Source organism: Microplitis demolitor, chromosome 2 (genome assembly GCF_026212275.2).
Source record: "Microplitis demolitor isolate Queensland-Clemson2020A chromosome 2, iyMicDemo2.1a, whole genome shotgun sequence".
In the NCBI taxonomy this organism is placed as follows: Eukaryota; Metazoa; Arthropoda; class Insecta; order Hymenoptera; family Braconidae; genus Microplitis; species Microplitis demolitor.
The window spans coordinates 14,832,020-14,852,532 of record NC_068546.1 but is presented as its reverse complement, the minus strand read 5'-3'; the positions used below and the strand labels follow the sequence as shown (position 1 = coordinate 14,852,532).

Here is a 20,513-nt window from a genome sequence, read left to right as displayed (position 1 = left end):
TTCAATCTAAAGTAGCTATTCGGAGTTCTTCAATTTAATTTCATTTAAGCTAATTGGTAAAAAATTGACATTAGTTTGATTGAAATAGTTGTCAAGTTTTTTCTTCTACTTATGACAATTCGCATGCAACTCACAACAATTTCAAGTAAAACTAAAGTAAGATGTATAGTTTTTTCTGTAGTATTTATGCAAAATCGGGGAAAATTGATTGAAATTATAATAATGAACACTGACTTCAAATAAAGAAAATTCATCTTAAATATCAAAACGGATTTATTTATGATTATGAAACGTATTTATTTATGCTCATAAAAAATTTCCGTATGAAACTATAGTAAAAAATACAGACCGAAGCACCGCTGGTGGCGCAATAATGAATCATTGCAAAAAAAAAATTTCAATGTTTTACTGCATCATGGCATTTCTTATGACTTTTTATTCTCTGGCAGTGCCCTTTTTGCATGAAAAAATTTTGAAAACGTCTAAATTGGGGGTGCTATAGTACATGCTGGCCTAATTTCAATATTTAAATTAGTTCTCATAAGTAAAATGAATAAAGTTTCATAATTTTAAGATGAACAATCAATTATCTTTCGAATATAGAAAGAATTTTTTGAAAATTTACTATTTTAAAAAAGTTTATAAAAATGAGTGCTAGAATGAGCCAAAAACCACTCTGTCTACGGTATATAGTAGTACGGTAGCTCGCGCCATGACACTTCACACATATACAACTGTTTAAACGTGTACTTGGCGCGAGACCCTACCGTGTCTCCTGATCTATATTTTTTAGATTTTAATCGTTAAATTAATGATGGGGCGTCAACGATATGTATTTGTTGAGTCTGCAATTCAAGTCTTAAAGAAACATATTAAATATTTTATCCCTGACTTACCACTATGGTCTTCGGAAATTTGGCAAATAATATCCGATGAATTAAAAAACAAATGGTCTAGTAATTGTGTTCGTGTTAATGTTCGTCAAGACAGAAAAAAGATTTCAACTATTGTCCGGCAAGAGTGTGGTTATTTTTCTCAAAATTCAAATATATCTAATATTAATGATGATAATGAATTGGATAATGACAATCTGAATTAAAGTATTGATAGCGGAAGTAGTAATGATGACGATAAAAATGACATAGATTATGTCAACGAAAATTGGTATTTTCATGATTCTAATGAAATTGAAGATTTTGGTGTGGAGATTTTTAGAGAAGTATGGAATAAAATTATAACAAAAAATATTGACAGCAATGGACATCAGTATATTAAACTATGAAAAAATGTTTGGACAGATATTATTGCATTTGCTTTTTGGGAACAGTACCGCTTGAAATGTAGCTTTATGTTCAAAAAAAGTACTATAAATGAAGATGCAGATAATTATCTTTCCTTGTATAGTTACTGTAAAAGTAAAAAAACTATCTAAGAGAACGCCCAATTTATATATTTATATAGAGCTTGATGTAAAAAAACATGGGGAAACAGAAGGTCGAATGTGTAAATTACGTGAGCTGCCAGTATACTTAAATTTAAAAGCCAATGAATGTGGAGATATTCTTCGTTATCGGTTCGTAGAATATTTTGAGCAATAAATATGTTTTGCATTAAAAGCTTTCATTTAACTTGACTTGTACGTTTGTTCTTGAATTGTGCAATCAATATTTCATTGAAGCTATCAGGCTGAAATTTGTTAGACACGTTTGATAAGAATATATTTTATAGTTAAATAAAAGCTTTTTTTAAATAATTATTTTAGTTATCAGTTTTGTTTTAACAATAATCACTTGTTAAATTTTAGATTATCCGGAGTTGCAGGGTATTCTACTTTCCACTAGATAGCCTATTGCAGAAGAGCATCTGGTTCATGGATATCGTATAATGATAATGCCAAGAAACCTGAAACGGTGGCGGATAGTTTATCAATAACACCTCATGGTGTACTTTACATAAGATCCTAAAATTGTATTATATTGTATAAAACAAAGTTGAGAATAATTTTATTTTTATTAATACCTCATTGTTTGTTAATTAACACTGTTCAAATAATGATTAAATTCTTTAATTCTTTGAATATTTAAAGCCTGTTTTGCACCCTATATCTAAATTTTTCTAATGAACGATAAAAAATCTCATTTATTATGTGCAATTTAATATTCATTTAATGAAAATGCTAATCATAGAGATCAGCCACTCTAAAATTAAATATTTAATTGTATCTGTCGTTAAAAAAAAAAAAACAAATAAAAAAAAATGAAAATTAATGAATAAAGTATTTCTTGCACATATGTTTAGTATTTCTTATTTTTAGTATTCAATAATAAGTGCTGTCAAAATCTGTAATAGACAAGAAAAACTGTTCTACATATCTAACAAATTAAGAATTTCTCGAAAATCATAATTAATTATTGTATGCAGCTTGAGGCCAATTAAATTTAGAATGTGGATGAAATGAAAGAAATATTTGTAATTTAAATTTAATTTAGAATTTTTCGGAAATAACAATTAATTATTGTATGCATACAATAATTTCTTAATAATCCCGACAATTTTGAAATTAAATTTTAATTACAACTAATTTTCTTCTATTCTTTCCACACTTTGAATTTAATTGGCCTCGGGCCTCATCCAATAATTAATTATGATTTTCGAAAAATTGTAAATTAAATTTAAATCACAATTTTTTTTATTCCACCCACTTTAAATTTAATTGGTTTCAGGCCACACACAATAATCAATTATTACTTTCGAAAAGTTTTAAATTATATTTAAATTACAATTATTTTTTTTTATTTCATCTACATTTTAAATTTAATTGGCCTCAGGCCTCATACGATAATTAATAATTATTTCCGGAAAATTCTAAGTTAAATTTAAATTGCAATTGTTTGTTTTTTATTCCGTCCACACTTCAAATTTTATTGGCTTCAGACTCCATACAATAATTAATTATTAATTCCTAAAAAATCTAAATTATATTTAAATTATAATTATTTTTTTTATTCTGTCCAAAATTTGAATTTAATTGGCCTCAAGCCTCATACAATAATTAATTATTAATTCCGGAATAATTTTAATTATATTTAAATTACAATTAATTTTTTTCTCTCTCCACACTTTAAATTTAATTCACCTCAAGCCTCATACAATAATTAATTATGATTTTCGAAAAATTGTGAATTAAATTAAAATCTCAATTTTTTTTATTCCACTCACACTTCAAATTTAATTGGCTTCAGGCCACACAATAATTAATTATTACTTTCATAAAGTATTAAATTATATTCAAATTACAATTATTTTTTTTATTCTGCCCACAATTTGAATTTAATTGGCCTCAGTCTTTATACAATAATTAAATATTACTTTCAATAAATTTAAAATTAAATTTTGATTGCTATCATTTTTTTTTATTCTGTTCCGACTTTAATTTTAATTGGCCTCAAGCCTCATTCAAGAATCAATGATTAATTCCGACCCAATCTAAATTATATTTAAATTACAATTCATTTGTTTCTATTCTTTCCCTACTTCACAATTAATTGGCCTCAGGTCCCATACAATAATTAATCATTATTTTCGAAAAATTTTAAATTTAATTTTAATTACAATTAGTTTTTTTTATTCTCTCCACATGTTAAATGTTATTTCCCTCAGAAAATTGCTAATCGTCTGCTAACTTCAGGATCATCGAATCTAATAATTCGATAAAATCGAATCATGGAAAATTTGAATTACCCGTCAATTTTTAACTTTTTGAAAGTTTTCGAATTATTTGTAACTTTTCAAACTACTCGATTCGAATCGTGAAAATTTTCATCAGCTTTCAAGTATTCAATTTTTATTTAATAGAGTTTAGTTTTCTAAAGTAACTAAAAATAATTTTGTCGTCGATTTGTGTCAGTTTACCTCTGATAAAAATTTGATGAGAAAAAATATTTTAATTTCCAGCCATTAATAATAAAATATATAAATTATTTGCAAACTTTTGAATTATTCGTAAGTTTACAAATAATTTGAATTATTCGATTCGGAGTTTAAATCAAATAGTTTGATTCGATACGAATAATTCGTAAGTTCGAACTATTTGTGTACCCCTAATTTTGATATATAAAATAATGATAAATTCACTGGCATCTAGACTTTACGAATTTAATAGGCAGTCCGAGTTCAAACAATTCTTCATCTGTTTTTGTATTTAATTCTCTGTAATAAAAATTAACAGCTTCCCAGCAGATGTCTGTGAGTTTTGGTATCCGTAACCAAGTGGAGTAAAGATTATTTACTTCACTTAGCTAAAAAAAAATACATATATATTTTTTTAATACAACTGATGATAGAATTAGAATAAATGAAGTATCAATTACTTTGTTATTTTTTTTCTTGATCCTTCCACCGACAACGTACATCTTGCCATCAAGGGAAGTGATCGCGTCATACTCGCAAATAGCTTGAGGAAGAATGGACCCAAATTTATTCAAACAAGTCCACTGCAGTGTAAATAAACTCAGTCGCCAAATGCCATCATAAATTCTCTTGTCCATCATTCCTCCAGAAATAACAATATTTGTGCCTTTACTTTCCAGATCCACGATATGAGCGATTCCGAAATTAATCCTGATATCAGGAAACGGTTTCTCATTATCAGGATCTCCGGTAGTATCCAAAATATACCAGCGATTCTGTTCAATGTCATAAGACTGTATTGTCTGTAAGAAAATTTAAATAAGCTAATAGAGGTCTTCTGTAAAATAATTTATTTCAAATTAATTAAGTGAAGATTAAATTTTGATTGATACCTTGAGCTCGCGGATTCTTTCCCCTCGTATTTTTACAAATATCACATACATTTTTTTGCCATCATAAGCCAGCTCGATGTCATCATAGTACCCAGGGAAATCATCACCATTTTCTGGAGACAACTTTTCCGATATCCCAGTCTCTGGGTCTATCCTGAAGACTCCCAACCCACGATCGTTTCCGAAGGTATAAAAATACGACCCGTGGCTTATAAAATTATGGGAGAAGAATCGCTTAGGCAGCGGACCCTTAGTGGTCATTTTCCTACCTCGGGCTCATTTTTTAAATTTTGGGTGTACAGGTAACCTTTTGACTGACACTTATACCACGAAATTACAATAAGTTTGTCCAATTTAAATGTCATGCCAAGAATTATTTCGTTGTTTCTGGGCAAAAACTGCTGCTCTATATCGATTTAAGGTGTAGTTGTATCCGCTGAATGAGTACATATATTTTTCATTGCAAAATATCGTCGGAAATGTTCTGGGTGTCAGCTTAGTTTCACTTGGATTGTCGCATTCCGTTAACACAAACGGTTTGAAGACATACATTTTACAATTTATATTTGTTATTAATATACTTATATATATATATATATATATATATATATATATATATATATATATATATATATATATATACATACATATAAATATATTTATTCTGACACTTTAATCCTGGCCCATATTGATCACAATAAATAAATGTGAGTGACCTGTGTCAGTAAGTGACGATACTACGACAGATAGACCAGAGTTTTGTCCAGAATCTAATTCTTGATCATCACTGCGATTACTAGTCGAGGGTGTGTGGATATAACAGCGATTGCCAAGCTTAGAGGTTCCTCATTTGTAAAAACGACAAGGAACTGATGAGGTTCCCTGTTCGCTGGTATTATTGTCCGAGTCATCTGCATCAGTCATTTCATCCTGCTCAGCTCCAGACTGCTGATTTGAACATCGATACCGATAGTTATCGCCCTCTCGACACAGGCCATTTTTATAATAACTAAAACATGCAGGTTTAGATTTTTTTATATTGTTATTAAATATAAATGTCATATTAATTTGAATATTTATTATGAATTTTTCTCACCGGCAAACAATGCTTCTGGTTCAGTCGTCGGCCATTTGCTGCTAAAAAGTATATAAACAGTAAAGAAGGTAAACGAATACTACAAAGAATTGTGTAGCCCTTCTGAAGGCTCAAAGGCATGGTAGTTTCACAGCTTTTACCTCACTTGAAAAAGGACTTGTGTTCAATCGAATTTTAATTTTTTAACTCTTACCTTTCACTTCTCATTGCTGATAGATAACATTATACTTATGTAAACATGTATAACTACTGTGGAGGGTAGAGGTATCTCCATAATAATTACTCCGATATTGGAGTACAACCACTGATAAGGTATAAACAAATATGGCGGCTGTGTCAAAGCTGTTTTACTTTTGCGCATGCGCATTGGTAATTACTAATTAAAAAATTAATTCGACTAAAAAATTAATTTAAAATAGAAAAACGATCGGACAAATAATATTATCAATCGGACAATCAATAAAAAAAATTAATCTATCAAATTAAAAAAAAACCATTCGATTAGAGAGAGTGAGTGCCAACTTAAGAACAAAAATTTATTTAATTTTTTAAAAATAAACAATTATCGGACAAATAAAAAATTTTACCGGACATTGACGGACATTGGACGGACAATTGATTTGTTTATAACAAAATCTAAAAAATTAATTTTGAGGTGCCAAGTTAAGGGAGCTAAGTCCCAGGACATAACACGATTGGTGCCGTTAACAATTTATAACACCAACTGTGTAACACAAAAATACCAGTAAAACGGCAAGTTAGAATACTTGATAATAGGTGACACAACACGTAAGTTACAAAACGAAGCGGTAAATTATAAAAGAGTATATGAAAATTACATTAAAATAATTTCTGTATTTACGATACCCAATAAATAATGCTAAAACAAATAATTACCCAGATAACCAGAGTTTCAGCGCAATTTTTGAGCTGAAACTTTTGCCGTCTCAGTGACGTACGGTACACATAAAGAATTTCAATGTCGACTTTTGAGCTTTCTTTGACGTCAAATTTCACATAAATTTGATGTAAGTTTAATACTGCTATTTGACGTCTGTGGGACATCAAAATTTGAGACGCAAAAACGACGTCAACAAATGACGTCAACAAGACCTCAACTAGAGAGATATTTTAAACAATTTAGGTCAATTTGACCTACTACTGCAGTCAAATTTCGCTGCTCAATTTTTGATGGCTCGAGTACGTCAAATAGCGGCTTTAATCTGACGTCAAATTTACGCGCAATTTGACTGTTGATTGAGCTCAACTGGCTATCAGGGTAGTTGAGTGTATTAATTATTAAATAAATAATAATAATAATAATAATATTAAAAGTGGTCTTCTGAGATTCTTTGAGAACTCTTTCGTTTCATATTTTATTGCGGCTTATGGACATTCCTCTCCAATAAACACCTGGATACTCTTATGATGTGCTAGATAATTGACAGGATTTTATAATTACTTTATAAGATTATTTATTTAATTAGAACATGAATAATAATGACAACAATAATAAATTTAAAACATAGAGTATGCGTTTGCGCATGCGCACAGCTAGCATGAGAACAATGGGCATAATTAACATTTTAATAATTAATTATAAATATAAAAATAGACGAACAAAAGCTATTTTAGGTAGGATATGAACAAACAAATCAAGATAAATGGAAAAAAGATTAAAAAGTATTGAAAATAAGTATAGTCATCTCTAACTTCAAATAAATTTTTAATAATATAATTTTAAACAAATAGAAAACGAACAAAAACTTGAATTCCTCCCGCCAACTTAAGGGTGCTCCGCCAGAGTTCTACTAAAGCAACGGAGCCTATATGTATCTAGGCTCCGTGACCGAAGCATATATTTTTGTATAGTCAGTGATGTAAAATACGCGTGTGATTGTTTAAAGCGCTATTTTGTCTCAGTGTTTTTAATAGTTTTATGAACATCGCGATTTACTAAATTGTTTTAGACAATTTTTAATTTATCGCTTTAAAATTTTATTATTATCTCAGTGAATAATTAATTTCATAATAAAAATAATACAATGAGGTACGATTATATATATTCAAATCGTCTTTGAGGGTTTTACATTTACTGATTCTATTGTGTGAAAATATTGGATTTTGATCTTCTATTTATTTTTTTGTCTTGTCAGAAATAAATATTTTCTGTCATTTTTACTTATTAAGGGTAATAGTTTGTGAAACACATCCTGGAATCTTCAAAGTGTTCTTTTATTCAGTTTTCATGTTACTATTATATTCAATTTCCTTTCCTGTACACTTATTAATGCCTAACTCCCTATCTGGTTTGGATTTTAGAGTTTTTAGTGTTGACAAGAAGTTCCAATTCATGAGATTTAGATGTCTCCAAAAACTATAACACAGGTGTCGTTCAATTTGTATTGTACGAATTAAAAATGTAGTACAGATTCAAAAATTAGACTTCAAAATTGCAACAGTTATAAACTAACAAAGATGCTAAATAATGGGGTATAAATAATTTGTCGATAGTTTGAAAATTCATAGATAATTCGAATAAAAAAAAAAAATCTTGATTCAAAAAATTTTGTAATTGCAGAATAATATTCTCTCCCGTAATGTGCGGAAAATATTCTTAAATAACATTGAATTCCCTGCAAAAAATTTTTAGCTTTAGGTAATGTAACTACTACTTATGGATTTTTAAAAATTTTTTTATGAATTTTTTTTTTATACCATTAATCATAATTGCGAAAATTTTAAACAATTCAGAGATATTCGATAAGCATTGGGTGGTCCTTATTTTAGACATTTTCGAATTTTTATGCTCTCATAGGCTTAGGTGGTTCGAAACCCTGATTAAACAACTTAATTCAATCGAATTCAAAATTTTAATTCTGTTATATTCTGTCGAATTCTGCAAAACAGAATTCAACTGAATTGAAAATTTGAATTTGAATTAAACAGAATAAAACCGATTTAAGAACGGTTTTCAGATAATTTTGTCCCAGCTTTTCTCTGAAAGAAAAGCTCTAAACGCAAAATAAAGACACAGACCCGATGCTTTACTCTACGAACTAGCGAAGTGCACTTGAATTTTTTGATAACTTCCATTTGTTTACGAGAAAAGCTTGGACAAAGTTCCTATTTAATGTACAAGTGCAACAGAGATAGTACCGTTTATCCAGTTGAGTGCGAATAGAGAAACAAATGAAAACGCGTCTTAAAAATTTCAAATTCGTTTTTATTCAGTTAAATTTGGATTCAGAACCAGAAATCGGAGAATTATTTTCGAACTAATCAGAATTAAATCGAATAGAATTATTTGAATTCGCTTCAATTTTGACAAATTCTGGTTTTCCTGCCGAATTAGACAGAATTCATTTTTAATTTAGGTACCGAATTAACAGAATTTATCTGAATTAAAAATTGAATTCCGTTTAATTCGATCGAATTCAGTTGTTTAATCAGGGAATAAATAAAAAAAAAATGTCCTCTAAGTTTCAGGTCCTTTTCTCAATTTAACCCGTTCTGCACAGTGATGGAAGTTTCCCGTTTCAATAATATGGAGTTTTCGTCATTCAACGATTAATTTTTTATTCCGGCTAAAGTAATTATTTAAAAAATTTGAGACTGTACACAAAAAAAATTAACTTGGTGCAAGTAAATTATTTTCTTCAAAATATTCTTGTTTCTTGTCTCTTGAAAGAAGCATTTTTTGTTTTCAAACAAGATGTATACTTATTTCTGCCAAGAATTTTTTTCTCTTGCTTTGAGGCCGATAATATTGACTCAGGATGGTACCGAGTTCGTTTGAGTACGGCGCATTTTTTTGAATCAGGATGTTATTTTACTTGATTAAAAACTATACATATATATTTTTTAACCCTTGCGGAATTGCTTGTTTTTATGCTGTATTTAAGCGTCGGTTATACTGTATTTATGCGGTTGCTACACCTCATTTACACGGTATTCAGACAATGTTCGCACCATACATGTACGGTGTTTATGCCGTATTTATACAATGATTATGCTGCATTTATATGGTGCTTATATCGTCTCTTTATTTTACAAGCTGAAAAATACTTTTCAAATCTTTCAGTTTTGTTAACAAGCAATCTTCAAATACTATAACAGGTACAATGTGTCTTACTACTACTTGCATTTTTGAATGACTTATCATTTCACTATGTTTTGCTTTCAGTTGTTCAATTAAAAAATACAGTTAGCTTTCACTTTTAGACAAAAACTTTCTTCAAAAAAATACCTCTCTTATTAGAAAATAAAAACTCTTAAAACAAGTTAAAATTTTTCAATTTCAGCATCAAATTATGTTGACTTGAGAAAAATAAGTTTGGATTCAAGATAAAAATTTTAAGATAATTATTTACTAGGTGCAAGAAAATTTTGATTTTTCGAATCGTTAAAACAAAATTTATTGAATCAAGAATTTTTTTTTTATTCGACTTAACTGTTTTTTCTATGTAGTTATAATTCGCAAAAACATCAGGTAATTTTGAAATACGTTTAGGATTAACCCTTAACGACTACATGGGGTAACTAGTCACCCCAGGCTTAAAAAAAAGTGGAATTAGAGGTCTTCTACCTTTCAAATAAATTGGTCAAAAAACTTTCAAAAAAAAAGGAGTTACCCCGTGTGGCCGTTGTGTGGCGTGAGTGAAGTGTGACCGTTAAGGGTTAATATTAATAGCTGGAATTATTTTATGATATAAAAATTATAAAACTGCTCCAATTTAAACATGTTTAAACACTGCAGTGTTCATTAAGTATGAGTATTTTGTCATAAAAGTTTTTTTTTTAGCTCATGAGGTCCTTTATTTGTACGTTATGAAAACCTATATCATATGCGTCTTATAAATTTTAGTTTCTCTATACAAAAAATACAGTTAACTTAAACCAAGATAAATATTCATGATACAGTAAATTTTCTTTTACTACTCGGAAAATCAAAATTTTCTTTCACCCAGTAAATAATTATTTAGAAATTTTTATCTTGAATCAAATTGTTTTTCCTCAAGTCAACATATTTTTATGCTGAAATCGAAAAATTTTTACGTGTTCCAAGAGTTTTTATATTTTTATATAAGAGTTAATAGCGGCTGAGGCAGTCGTTCGGTACGCGCGTGGCTCGGGCGATCACCGAAGTTAAGTAGCTACGAGCAGAATCAGTACTTGGCTGGATGACCGTTTAGTCACGCGTCGGGTTCGAACGACGGTCTCTAATCGTTAGGCGCGGGATGAAGATCCAGTGATCGGTAAAATGGGAATTTTATCGATCACTGGAGTTTCACTCAAACCGAAACTGTACTGGCTAGGTTTCCTCTGTGGCTTTCCTACGCCACTACACCTCCATTGCATAAGGGAGGTAGTAGGGCATCACCGTAATGATGCAGTACAGTATAAGCACAAGGCGGGCCACAGCCGCACAACGGAAGGCAGAGGAGGAGAAGTAAAGCAGTTTGCGATATAAAGGCAAATGTGTAAAAGGCCGTAATTGCGGCTATACACTAGAAAACAATTAAAATTATTATCTAAGAGTTATTTTCTTGAAGAAAGCCGTGTCAGGTTTTTATAGCAATATTGCTTTATTTGATTGAAGAAAATAAAATTTTTTGGAATAATTAGTATTCGTTTAATGCAAGAAGTTTCGTATGCTCCAACCAAGAAAAAAAATTGCTTAAATCAAGAGAAGAATTTTTTGGGAGAAAAGATATATTTGGGGAGGGAAGTCATTGGTGCTGTGCAGCAGCAGAGAGAATAGTTTGGAATAAGAATTGTTAAATTCTAAACTTATGACTATTCTGGCCCGGGTACTCCTCTGTTATATGACAGAGTAATATCCTGATTAGAAAATACGATTTGTGATTATTAAAATCGGTTGAAAATTTAATCGTCTTTAATAGTCGTAATCGTCATGGTTTTTAAACATTTCATGGTCTCTAATCGTCAAAAGACGATTTATTATTTTACGATTAAAAACGATTAATGACGAATAAAATTTCAAATCATCATGAATAGAGATGGGCGATAACAATAAATAAATTTCTCAATAATTTTAACAATTACTTTTTGAAAATAATTTTTAGATTAATAAATTAGTTGAATAAAAAATTTTTAAATATCTAGCCTTTTTCATTTAACGAATTTAAAAATACTAGTTCATTAGGATGTGAACCAGCTAATCTGTTTGTACGTTCCGTGTTTATAACCCCAGCTTTAGAAAATGAACGCTCCGATGAAACAAACGTTGCTATAAGGCATAATAATTTCATGATAAGCTCGAATAATTTTGGAAAATCATTTCTAACCGATTGTTCAATGAAAATAGATTACAAAAAATAAAATCGCAAGTACCTCATAACCATTAATCTTACTTTTCAGAATTATTTGCCAATAAATTTAATTTGAAAGGTTTGTAAGATTGTCATGATAAAAAGATAAATAATTTGTACATAATTCATTAATAAATTTTTTCTCATTTTCAAAATTTTTCGATTATTTTCAAAATCTACAAAGTAATCGATTCATTGAATCACAAAAAGATCAAAGAAAATAATCGATTATGGAATAAAAAACATCGATGTTCGTTTAATTGATTTTTCTTGCCCTTCTCTAGTCATGAATCGTTTTTGATCTTCATGTTCAGAAATTGCAATATTATTTTACGATTATAGACGATTTAAAATTTTTAATCGTCATGAATCGTCTTTAATCACAAAATAATATTGCAATTTCTGGTTCCGAATGAGGATTAAAAACGATCCATGACGATTTGAAATTTTCAATCGTCATGAATCGTTTTTAGTGGGAAAATAATTTATAGAAATAGAAATTTCTATAAATTATAAGTCATCAAATTTCTATGAATTCTAAGTCATCAATTGACGATTCGTGACGATTCAAAACGACTACAACATTTCTAATTATCATTAATCGTATTTTCTAATTAGGGTAAGTACCTTTTTTGTGGTAATGTAGTATATCCTACACAATTACAAAAATATTCATGATCAATGTTTTCATGAATAATTTATTTCTCAAATTCAACTTGAACTTTAAAATAATAAATATTTTAATAGAAAGTCTATAGAGTCTCTACTATCCCGAGTAAAGAAAATTACATATAATTCTATACAATCTGATTATATATAAATTATATATAGAGGTGCTGAACAAAAGTTTTACTCAAATTCATTTTTATTCATTGAACTAAATAGTTAGCTCTATGTGAGCAACGACTTTGAACTGAATTATACTGTAGGCGCCAGAAAACCTATAGTACCGAATTGAGTATAATGAGTAGCTAGAAAACTACCTGGGGTCTGATCTTAAAATCCACCAACTAGTCTTGGGCCTAATCGGTCACCACTGAGAGCACTCAATTTAGTTCATAATCCAATGGCGAACTAGTTCGTTCTTTTAGTTCATTAGTTCTTTTGTTTAAATAATTTAATAAAAACAATAAATAGAAAAAAAAATATATTTATGATTAATGCTGGTTCTGTTTATTTATGGAACATAAAATTTTTTATTTAAATAAGAATGAAAAAATAAAAGAATTTATATTAATAATTAGTCAACAGCTAGTCTCGTTTCTAGTATAATGCGTAATTATATTACAATACTTAAAAAATGCTAATTATTACAATTAAAGTTGACATTTTTTTATAGCACATCAAATCTTTTACTTAAGAAAAAATGAAAAAATTCAATAATTTATATTAATCATTAGTCAACAGCTAGTCTCGTTGAGTAATGATCTAATATATAAAAATAGTCTCTCGCAATATCAAGGCGCGCACAGAAAAAGTAAATAACTCGGTTGGTCACATAGCGCCAGTGTCTAGTAAAACCGACGCTAAAAAAAATATAAAAAGAACTAAGAGCGAGATCATCGACGAACTAGTTCGCATAGTTCACCTAAAGGAGCGCTCTTCCGACCTAGGTCGTTCGCGAACTACCCAAGACTACCACCAACTTGAATACTTAACTATATGAGTGAACTGGCCGAAGCTCCGAAGACGCCTCTCTATTTATGATTACTATACTTTGAATCTGCGCTGTTCACACGATATACAATTCAAACACTCTTGAGGCCTACTCTTAAAGAAAACCTCACTGATTTAAACTCATGGATAAAACTGTCTGAATAATACTGCCACATACCACTGAATCATTCAACTCCATGAAATGTAGTCCCACTAGATGGTGCTATTAGTAATATCATATTTTAATATATGTCAGAAAAATTCATATAACTGTACATGTATCGGTATAATTAATTCTCAATTTCTTAGAACTCTTTGAATTTTATAATATTTGACATTATTGATTTCTTTTTCTAACTATTTTTTCGACTCTCTTTTTTTGGATTTCATAATAACATAAAATATGGTACAGTCAGCTTAAAGGAATGCTGAGGTAGAAAAATTTGGAATGTTTTGAAATTTTGTAGGGTTATTTTAATTAATATTAATAATTATAAAAAATTTATCTACAGAAAACCCTGCAGGACTATTTTTTATAAACAAATAGTGGGTTTCGTAAAGGAATATACATTTTTTTTTGTAAATAATTCATTCTCACGTTCTTCGAAATTGTGCAAAATTGATTCGTTTTTTATTTACATTTGTTTATTGAACAAACAATTTGTTACAAACAAATTATTTTTTATGTAACATTTTTTTTGAAATACTAAAAAAAAGAACTGAAAACAACTATGGGTTTTTTTTTTTATGGGAAATAATTTTTTTCTATTTTTTATATAATTTATAGTGTTATCGTCGTATCTTCAATATTTAATAGGTTAAATTAATAACAATGAAGATAACCAGAACGAATAGAATAAGTTCAAGCACACAATATATTTAAAAATTATGTAAAAACCCGGGAAAAAATCATCAGACCTGATCATGTGTTAATCTCATGCATGAATATTCGCTAGCCATCAGCATGCGTGATCATACTTGGTCAGGCATGATTATAGTTTCTCATGTATGATCACGCATGCTCAAGGCTGGCGAATATATGGATATGATCATGCTTGAGCAAGCATAATCATGTTTGACCAAGTATGATCAAGCCTGCTCAAACACAATCCCTAGCATTATTTAAAAAAAAAAAATAAAAATAAAGATAATTCAACTTAAAATCAACTTATTTTGCTGGTATTGTCATATACTTAATGTTTACTGGTTGAAGAGTACTATTGAAATTTTACCCATGACGGGTCTCGAACCCACGATGTCGTGTTATGAAACACGTCCGCTGCCCACTAGGCTGACCTGTCTCATTCAGTTTACGAAGATTTTTAACACCTTTTAAAAACTCAGGGTTATAAAAAATAAAACATTATTGGAATTCAATTTAGATTTGGTCGTTAGATTTTTTTTTAATAATTCATGAAAAGAATTCTGGTTATAAATTACAAGCAAATTGAACATTTAAATTAATCCTAATCATTAATTGAAAAAAGAAAAAATGAAATTGTATTGATTACTACTATCAATTTAGCAAAAATTTATTGATTTAAGTCTTCAATTAATTTAAAAAAAAAAAAATAATTAAATGTATTTTAATTATTTTTTGGAAAAAAAAAATCGATTTTAATTATTAACTGAATCAATAACTATAAATTGTGTTTCGTTTCACAGAAATTTATTATTAAAAAAAAGGAATTCTTTTGTAATTTAGAACACCAAGTTAAAATAGATCATACAATATCTATAATTGAAAGTAAAAAATTAATTTTTTTTACTATAAATCAAGTGAAGATGATAAGTCACGTATTGCGTATAGGAAACTTTGTATGTGATAATTTGAAATTATTAAAAAATAACTTTTAGGTATTTAATAATTTATTCGTAAAGAAATTTCTTTTTTTTGTAATTAGTAAGTCAATAAATTGGAGATAATTTACGAAATAAAATGATTTTACTGTATTAATAATAAATCTAACGACGTTTTTATCATTAAACTAGCAAATCCGCCCGCTTCGCGGGCAATGAAAATGTATTACTGATATAAATTATCATATGTATTTTTCTGATAATTTTCATTAACTTGTATTCGAAATTCGCTTATATTTACTTTATACTCAATTTTTACTGATAAATTTCATGAACACGTCCTTAAAATTTATCCATACTCGATTCACTACTGACAAAATAATCCGTTCTTAATTTTACTTGACAACAATTTTACCATAAATTTTCTAGCGTCTTTAAAATTCTGATTTTTTGATTTTATAATTTAATAAAATAGCAATTGTCATTTTTTTTTTTTTAATATCAGGAGACACGGTAGTATCTCGCGCCAAGTACACGTTCAATCATATGTATATGTGTGAAGTGTCATGGCACGAGCCTACCGTGTATCTATACCGTAAACATAGTGGTTTTTAGTTCTCATTTTTAAAATCTTTTTTAAAATAATAAATTTTCAGAAAATTCCTTCTCTATTCGAAAGATAATTGATTGTTCGTCTTGAAATTATAAAACTTTATTCATTTTAGTTATGAGAACTAATTTAAATAATGAAATTAGGCCAGCATATACTATAGCACCCCCAATTTAGACACTTTTATATATTTTTTCATGCGTTAGGGGCACTGCCAGAGAATAAAAAGTTATAAGAAAAGCCACGATTGAGTAAAACATTGAAATTTTTTTATAATAATGATTCATTATTGCGCCACCAGCGGTGCTTCGGTCTATATTTTTTACTATAGTTTCATACGGAAATTTTTTATGAGCATAAATAAATACGTTTCATAATCATAAATAAACCCGTTTTGATATTTAAGATGAATTTTCTTTATTTGACGTCAGTGTTCATTATTATAATTTCAATCAATTTTCCCCGATTTTGCATAAATACTACAGAAAAAACTATACATCTTACTTTAGTTTTACTTGAAATTGTTGTGAGTTGCATGCGAATTGTCATAAGTAGAAGAAAAAACTTGACAACTATTTCAATCAAACTAATGTCAATTTTTTACCAATCAGCTTAAATGAAATTAAATTGAAGAACTCCGAATAGCTACTTTAGATTGAAATTGACCGTAATTTGACATTGAAATTACTGAAAATTTGCTGCACGAATTTACCGCCAATTTAACAGCAAAAGTTAAAAAGAAAAATTTACGGTTAATCCCTAATTGTACAGTTTACTTAGCAAAATTTAAGTTGCCAAAGTTTCCTCGATATTTTCGTCAAATGTCCGTCAATTTCGGGCTCTTCCGTTATTGACGAGAATTTGCATAAAACTTGCGATACAATTTGACGTAAACTTACTACCCGAATTCGAATCCAAATTTATTTTAAAAGTCGTATACAAAATACCGTCAAAAACGGAAAAGCCCGAAGTTATCAGACATTTGACGAAAATTTCATGGGAACTTTTATTAGTGTTTTTTTCTAGTAATCAAAAAGTGACCTCTAAATTAAGGAAAACTCAACCGCTAATTTTTTTTCCAAGTTTTGATATCAAATTGTCGGCCAATTCGGACAGCAAACTTCGATAATTTTAATTATCAAATTACTATCAATTTCAAGCGAAGGTTGCTTTTAGGGTTATTTCGTACATCTAACATTGTGGCGCTACCTGTCAATACCTTATTAGAAAAATTTAAAAATCGGGTTTTTAACGAATGGAAACATATAATTATTTTTAATCAGAAGATTTATTATCGTTATACAAAAAAAAATATTATTTTTATTGAAGACTACTAATGGCAAATCTAGTTTCTTAATTACATTTTTATTATAAATAAATTACTGTTTTTTTTGTTTTAACCGGCAATCATCGACAAACGATTTCCTAGTGATTTAAATGGAAAAATTAATAAAATATCGAAGTAGAGGGGTCAAATGGAAAAAATTAAAGGCTAATTTTTATTTACTTTTTCATAATTAAGCAATTAACTCACAAACAACTTTGATAGACCGACATTGATCGACAAACGACCAAAAAACGATTGCAATCAGAATAAATCAGATCGGTTTACATTGAGTTGGTTTATAATGAGGAGTTAAGTAAGTGCAGCTGAGATATACAACTTCAGCCATAAGCGATTTCTGATAATCAAGTTGGAAGCGAGCTAGTGGCAACCAACTGCAGCAACTTGTTATCAAGTTGGCCGCAAAGATTCTTGGCATTTCCATAAGTTGACGGCAATTAGTCGCCTATTTTCTGAGAAAATGTGTGCTAACAGCTGGCATTCCCTTAATTGACAGGGTTGACAGAAAGTTGACTTAAATTTTCTCAGAAAGTTGGTGTCAGGTTGCGGCAGTCGATTATCGTCAACATTCTAGGAATGTTGGCAACAACTTGTAATCAATAATAACGTCGAAATTTCGAATTTCGTTCTGTTGTATATAAAGTTATATCCGCTAAGCAGTACCAAAATCGGGCAACTTAGTGCTATATATATATGTATGTACAGTATAAATGTAGATCAGTTGAAGTATGTTTATGTAGTAATTGCGTCAAAAATACGTATAATTATCTCTAATTAAGTAATTATTATTGACTAACAATTAATGATGCATCAGATAATTTTAAAAATTTTCAAAATATAATCCGTGATTAACTTTCTTATGTTCTGTCTAGCTACCCGCAATGTCCTATATTTAAAAATTACCTCTCTAATAAGGGATCAACAGTGTATATATATCATTTAGTGCTATCTACAGATCAATTAAATTATCATTTTTATTTAGTAATTGCATTGAAAATATGTATAGATCTCTAATTGATACTTTATTTTTGACAAACAATGAATTATGCGTCGAATAATACTAAAAATTGAAAAATATAATAACACTACAAAAAAAAACATAAATCCTACTAAAAACAGATTCTCTGTATAAAGTCGTGCCAAGTACACGTTTAAAATTTTTTAAAAGTAAAAAAAAAATTATTTTTTACAAAAAAAAAAGTCAAATCGAAAAAATACCAAGTACCTAGTATGATGCAAAATCATAACAAACATTTTCATAAAATTAAAAAAAAAAATGGTATAACAAAATTTCAATGTACTTGGTGTGCGTTACTACATGTACTCAAGCAAAATTAATTTCTAATAAAATCAAATATGTTTTTTTTTTTTTTACTCTTTTGTAAGCACACCAAGTACATTGAAATTTTGTTATACAATTTTTTTTTGAAATTTTATGAAAATGTTTGTTATGATTTTGCATCATACTAGGTACTTGGTATTTTTTCGATTTGACTTTTTTTTTTTTGTAAAAAATAATTTTTTTTTTACTTTTAAAAAATTTTAAACGTGTATTTGGCGCGACTTTATACAGAGAATCTGTTTTTGGTAGGATTGTATTTTTCAAATTATTAAAATTCCTATAACTCGGAAACTATGGACTTTAGCGACTTGACTCTTAGGATTTTTTTTTGAAGGGAACAAAATTTCCTATAAAATTCTCATTGAAATTTTTGGTGTGCATTCATTGGTTTACGATCTGCAAGCCAATAAAGGTCAATTTGATACGAAAAATGACTTCCTTAGCGAACATCAGTGAAACAGCTGGAATTACAGCTAAGTTACTCCGGGCACTTTTGAAGAACACCAAATGCCCTACAATTTGCGACTGGAACCGCGTTGGTATCATAAAACGCAGCTGAGTATTAGAAAATTGAAAAAAAAGTAATTTAATTCACGTGTATTTTAAATGGGAAATCTCGGAAATCAAATGGAAAGTACTTAGGATTGGAATTAAGAGCTCAAACTTGGCAGGAATTTTTGTTTTACCATAAAAAGCAATATTTTGCTTGATGAACAACAAAAAAAATACTTTCGTCGGAAACGAAGCACCCTAATATATACATATATATTTTATAAAAGAGGAGGTGTTTGTGCCTATAGTACGATTTGAAGTCGAAACTAACTATCGCGAACGACGAGTGTTTGTATGTAGTAGTAGTCAAGTCTCCCATGGTGCAAGGACGTGGTTATGAGTTAATAACTATGAAGGTGTGAAAGATATGGCGGTTAAAATAAGGTTAACTTTAAAAATGTATCTATGATTGGTTGTGAATGGTCTAGATTGTTCTAGAAATTTCAAGAATAATCTAGAAATTTCGGGAATAATCTTGAAATCTCAGTTCTAACATATAAATTAATTCTCTAAATTGTTCGAAAATTAATTATAATTAATTTGGAATGCTCAAAAATGAATTTTGTTGATTTAAATTAAAGATTACTTCTAATTAATCAAGAATGTTCTAGATTGTTCTATAAATTTCGAGACACATCTAGAATGCTCCAAACTGCACTTAGTTGATTTGAATCACTCAAAATTCATTCTAAATAGTCTAGAATGTTCGAGATTGTTGCGAATATTTGGAGTATCATTCGGAAAGCTCCAAATTATATTTAGTTGATTTGAATCTCATAAAAATGATTCTAATTGGTCTAGAATATTTTGCAAGGTTCTGGAAATAACATTCTAGAAAATTCGAATATCTAGGTATGTATTTACATTAATGTAAATGCAAAAATATTAAATTAAATTACATTAAAATATATTAAATTAAATAACTTAAAAATTATTTCATTAATTTTGGATGCTTTCAATTGTTTTAAAAGTTTG

At 28.8% G+C, this 20,513-nt stretch overlaps 2 protein-coding genes across 4 annotated transcripts in view; one reads left to right on the top strand and one right to left on the bottom strand.

Annotated features, from left to right (window-relative positions):
- Positions 1 to 2,303: 2,303 nt before the first annotated feature.
- LOC128668982 (kelch domain-containing protein 10 homolog) lies at positions 2,304 to 6,255 on the bottom strand. Of its 3 annotated transcripts, none has more exons than XM_053742843.1 (5): positions 6,092 to 6,255; positions 5,899 to 5,939; positions 4,803 to 5,811; positions 4,371 to 4,712; positions 2,304 to 4,298 (listed from the first exon to the last, which is right to left on the bottom strand). In XM_053742843.1, exons 3-5 carry the CDS (start codon positions 5,061 to 5,063, stop codon positions 4,131 to 4,133), a joined length of 771 nt encoding a protein of 256 aa, XP_053598818.1. In that variant the 5' UTR covers positions 5,064 to 5,811; positions 5,899 to 5,939; positions 6,092 to 6,255; the 3' UTR covers positions 2,304 to 4,130. The 3 variants fall into 3 exon arrangements, with proteins under 3 accessions (XP_053598818.1, XP_053598819.1, XP_053598817.1); XM_053742844.1 differs by having other exon boundaries at positions 5,899 to 5,936; XM_053742842.1 differs by having other exon boundaries at positions 5,899 to 6,255.
- Positions 6,256 to 7,742: 1,487 nt separating this feature from the next.
- LOC103575581 (MAPK regulated corepressor interacting protein 2) overlaps positions 7,743 to 20,513 on the top strand; it is a 68,371-nt gene continuing 55,600 nt past the window's right edge. Inside the window, exon 1 of the mRNA XM_053736979.1 lies at positions 7,743 to 7,948. Within this exon, the coding sequence (XP_053592954.1) occupies positions 7,944 to 7,948 (5 nt within the window). The 5' untranslated portion in view covers positions 7,743 to 7,943. The remainder of the gene's footprint in view (positions 7,949 to 20,513) is intronic.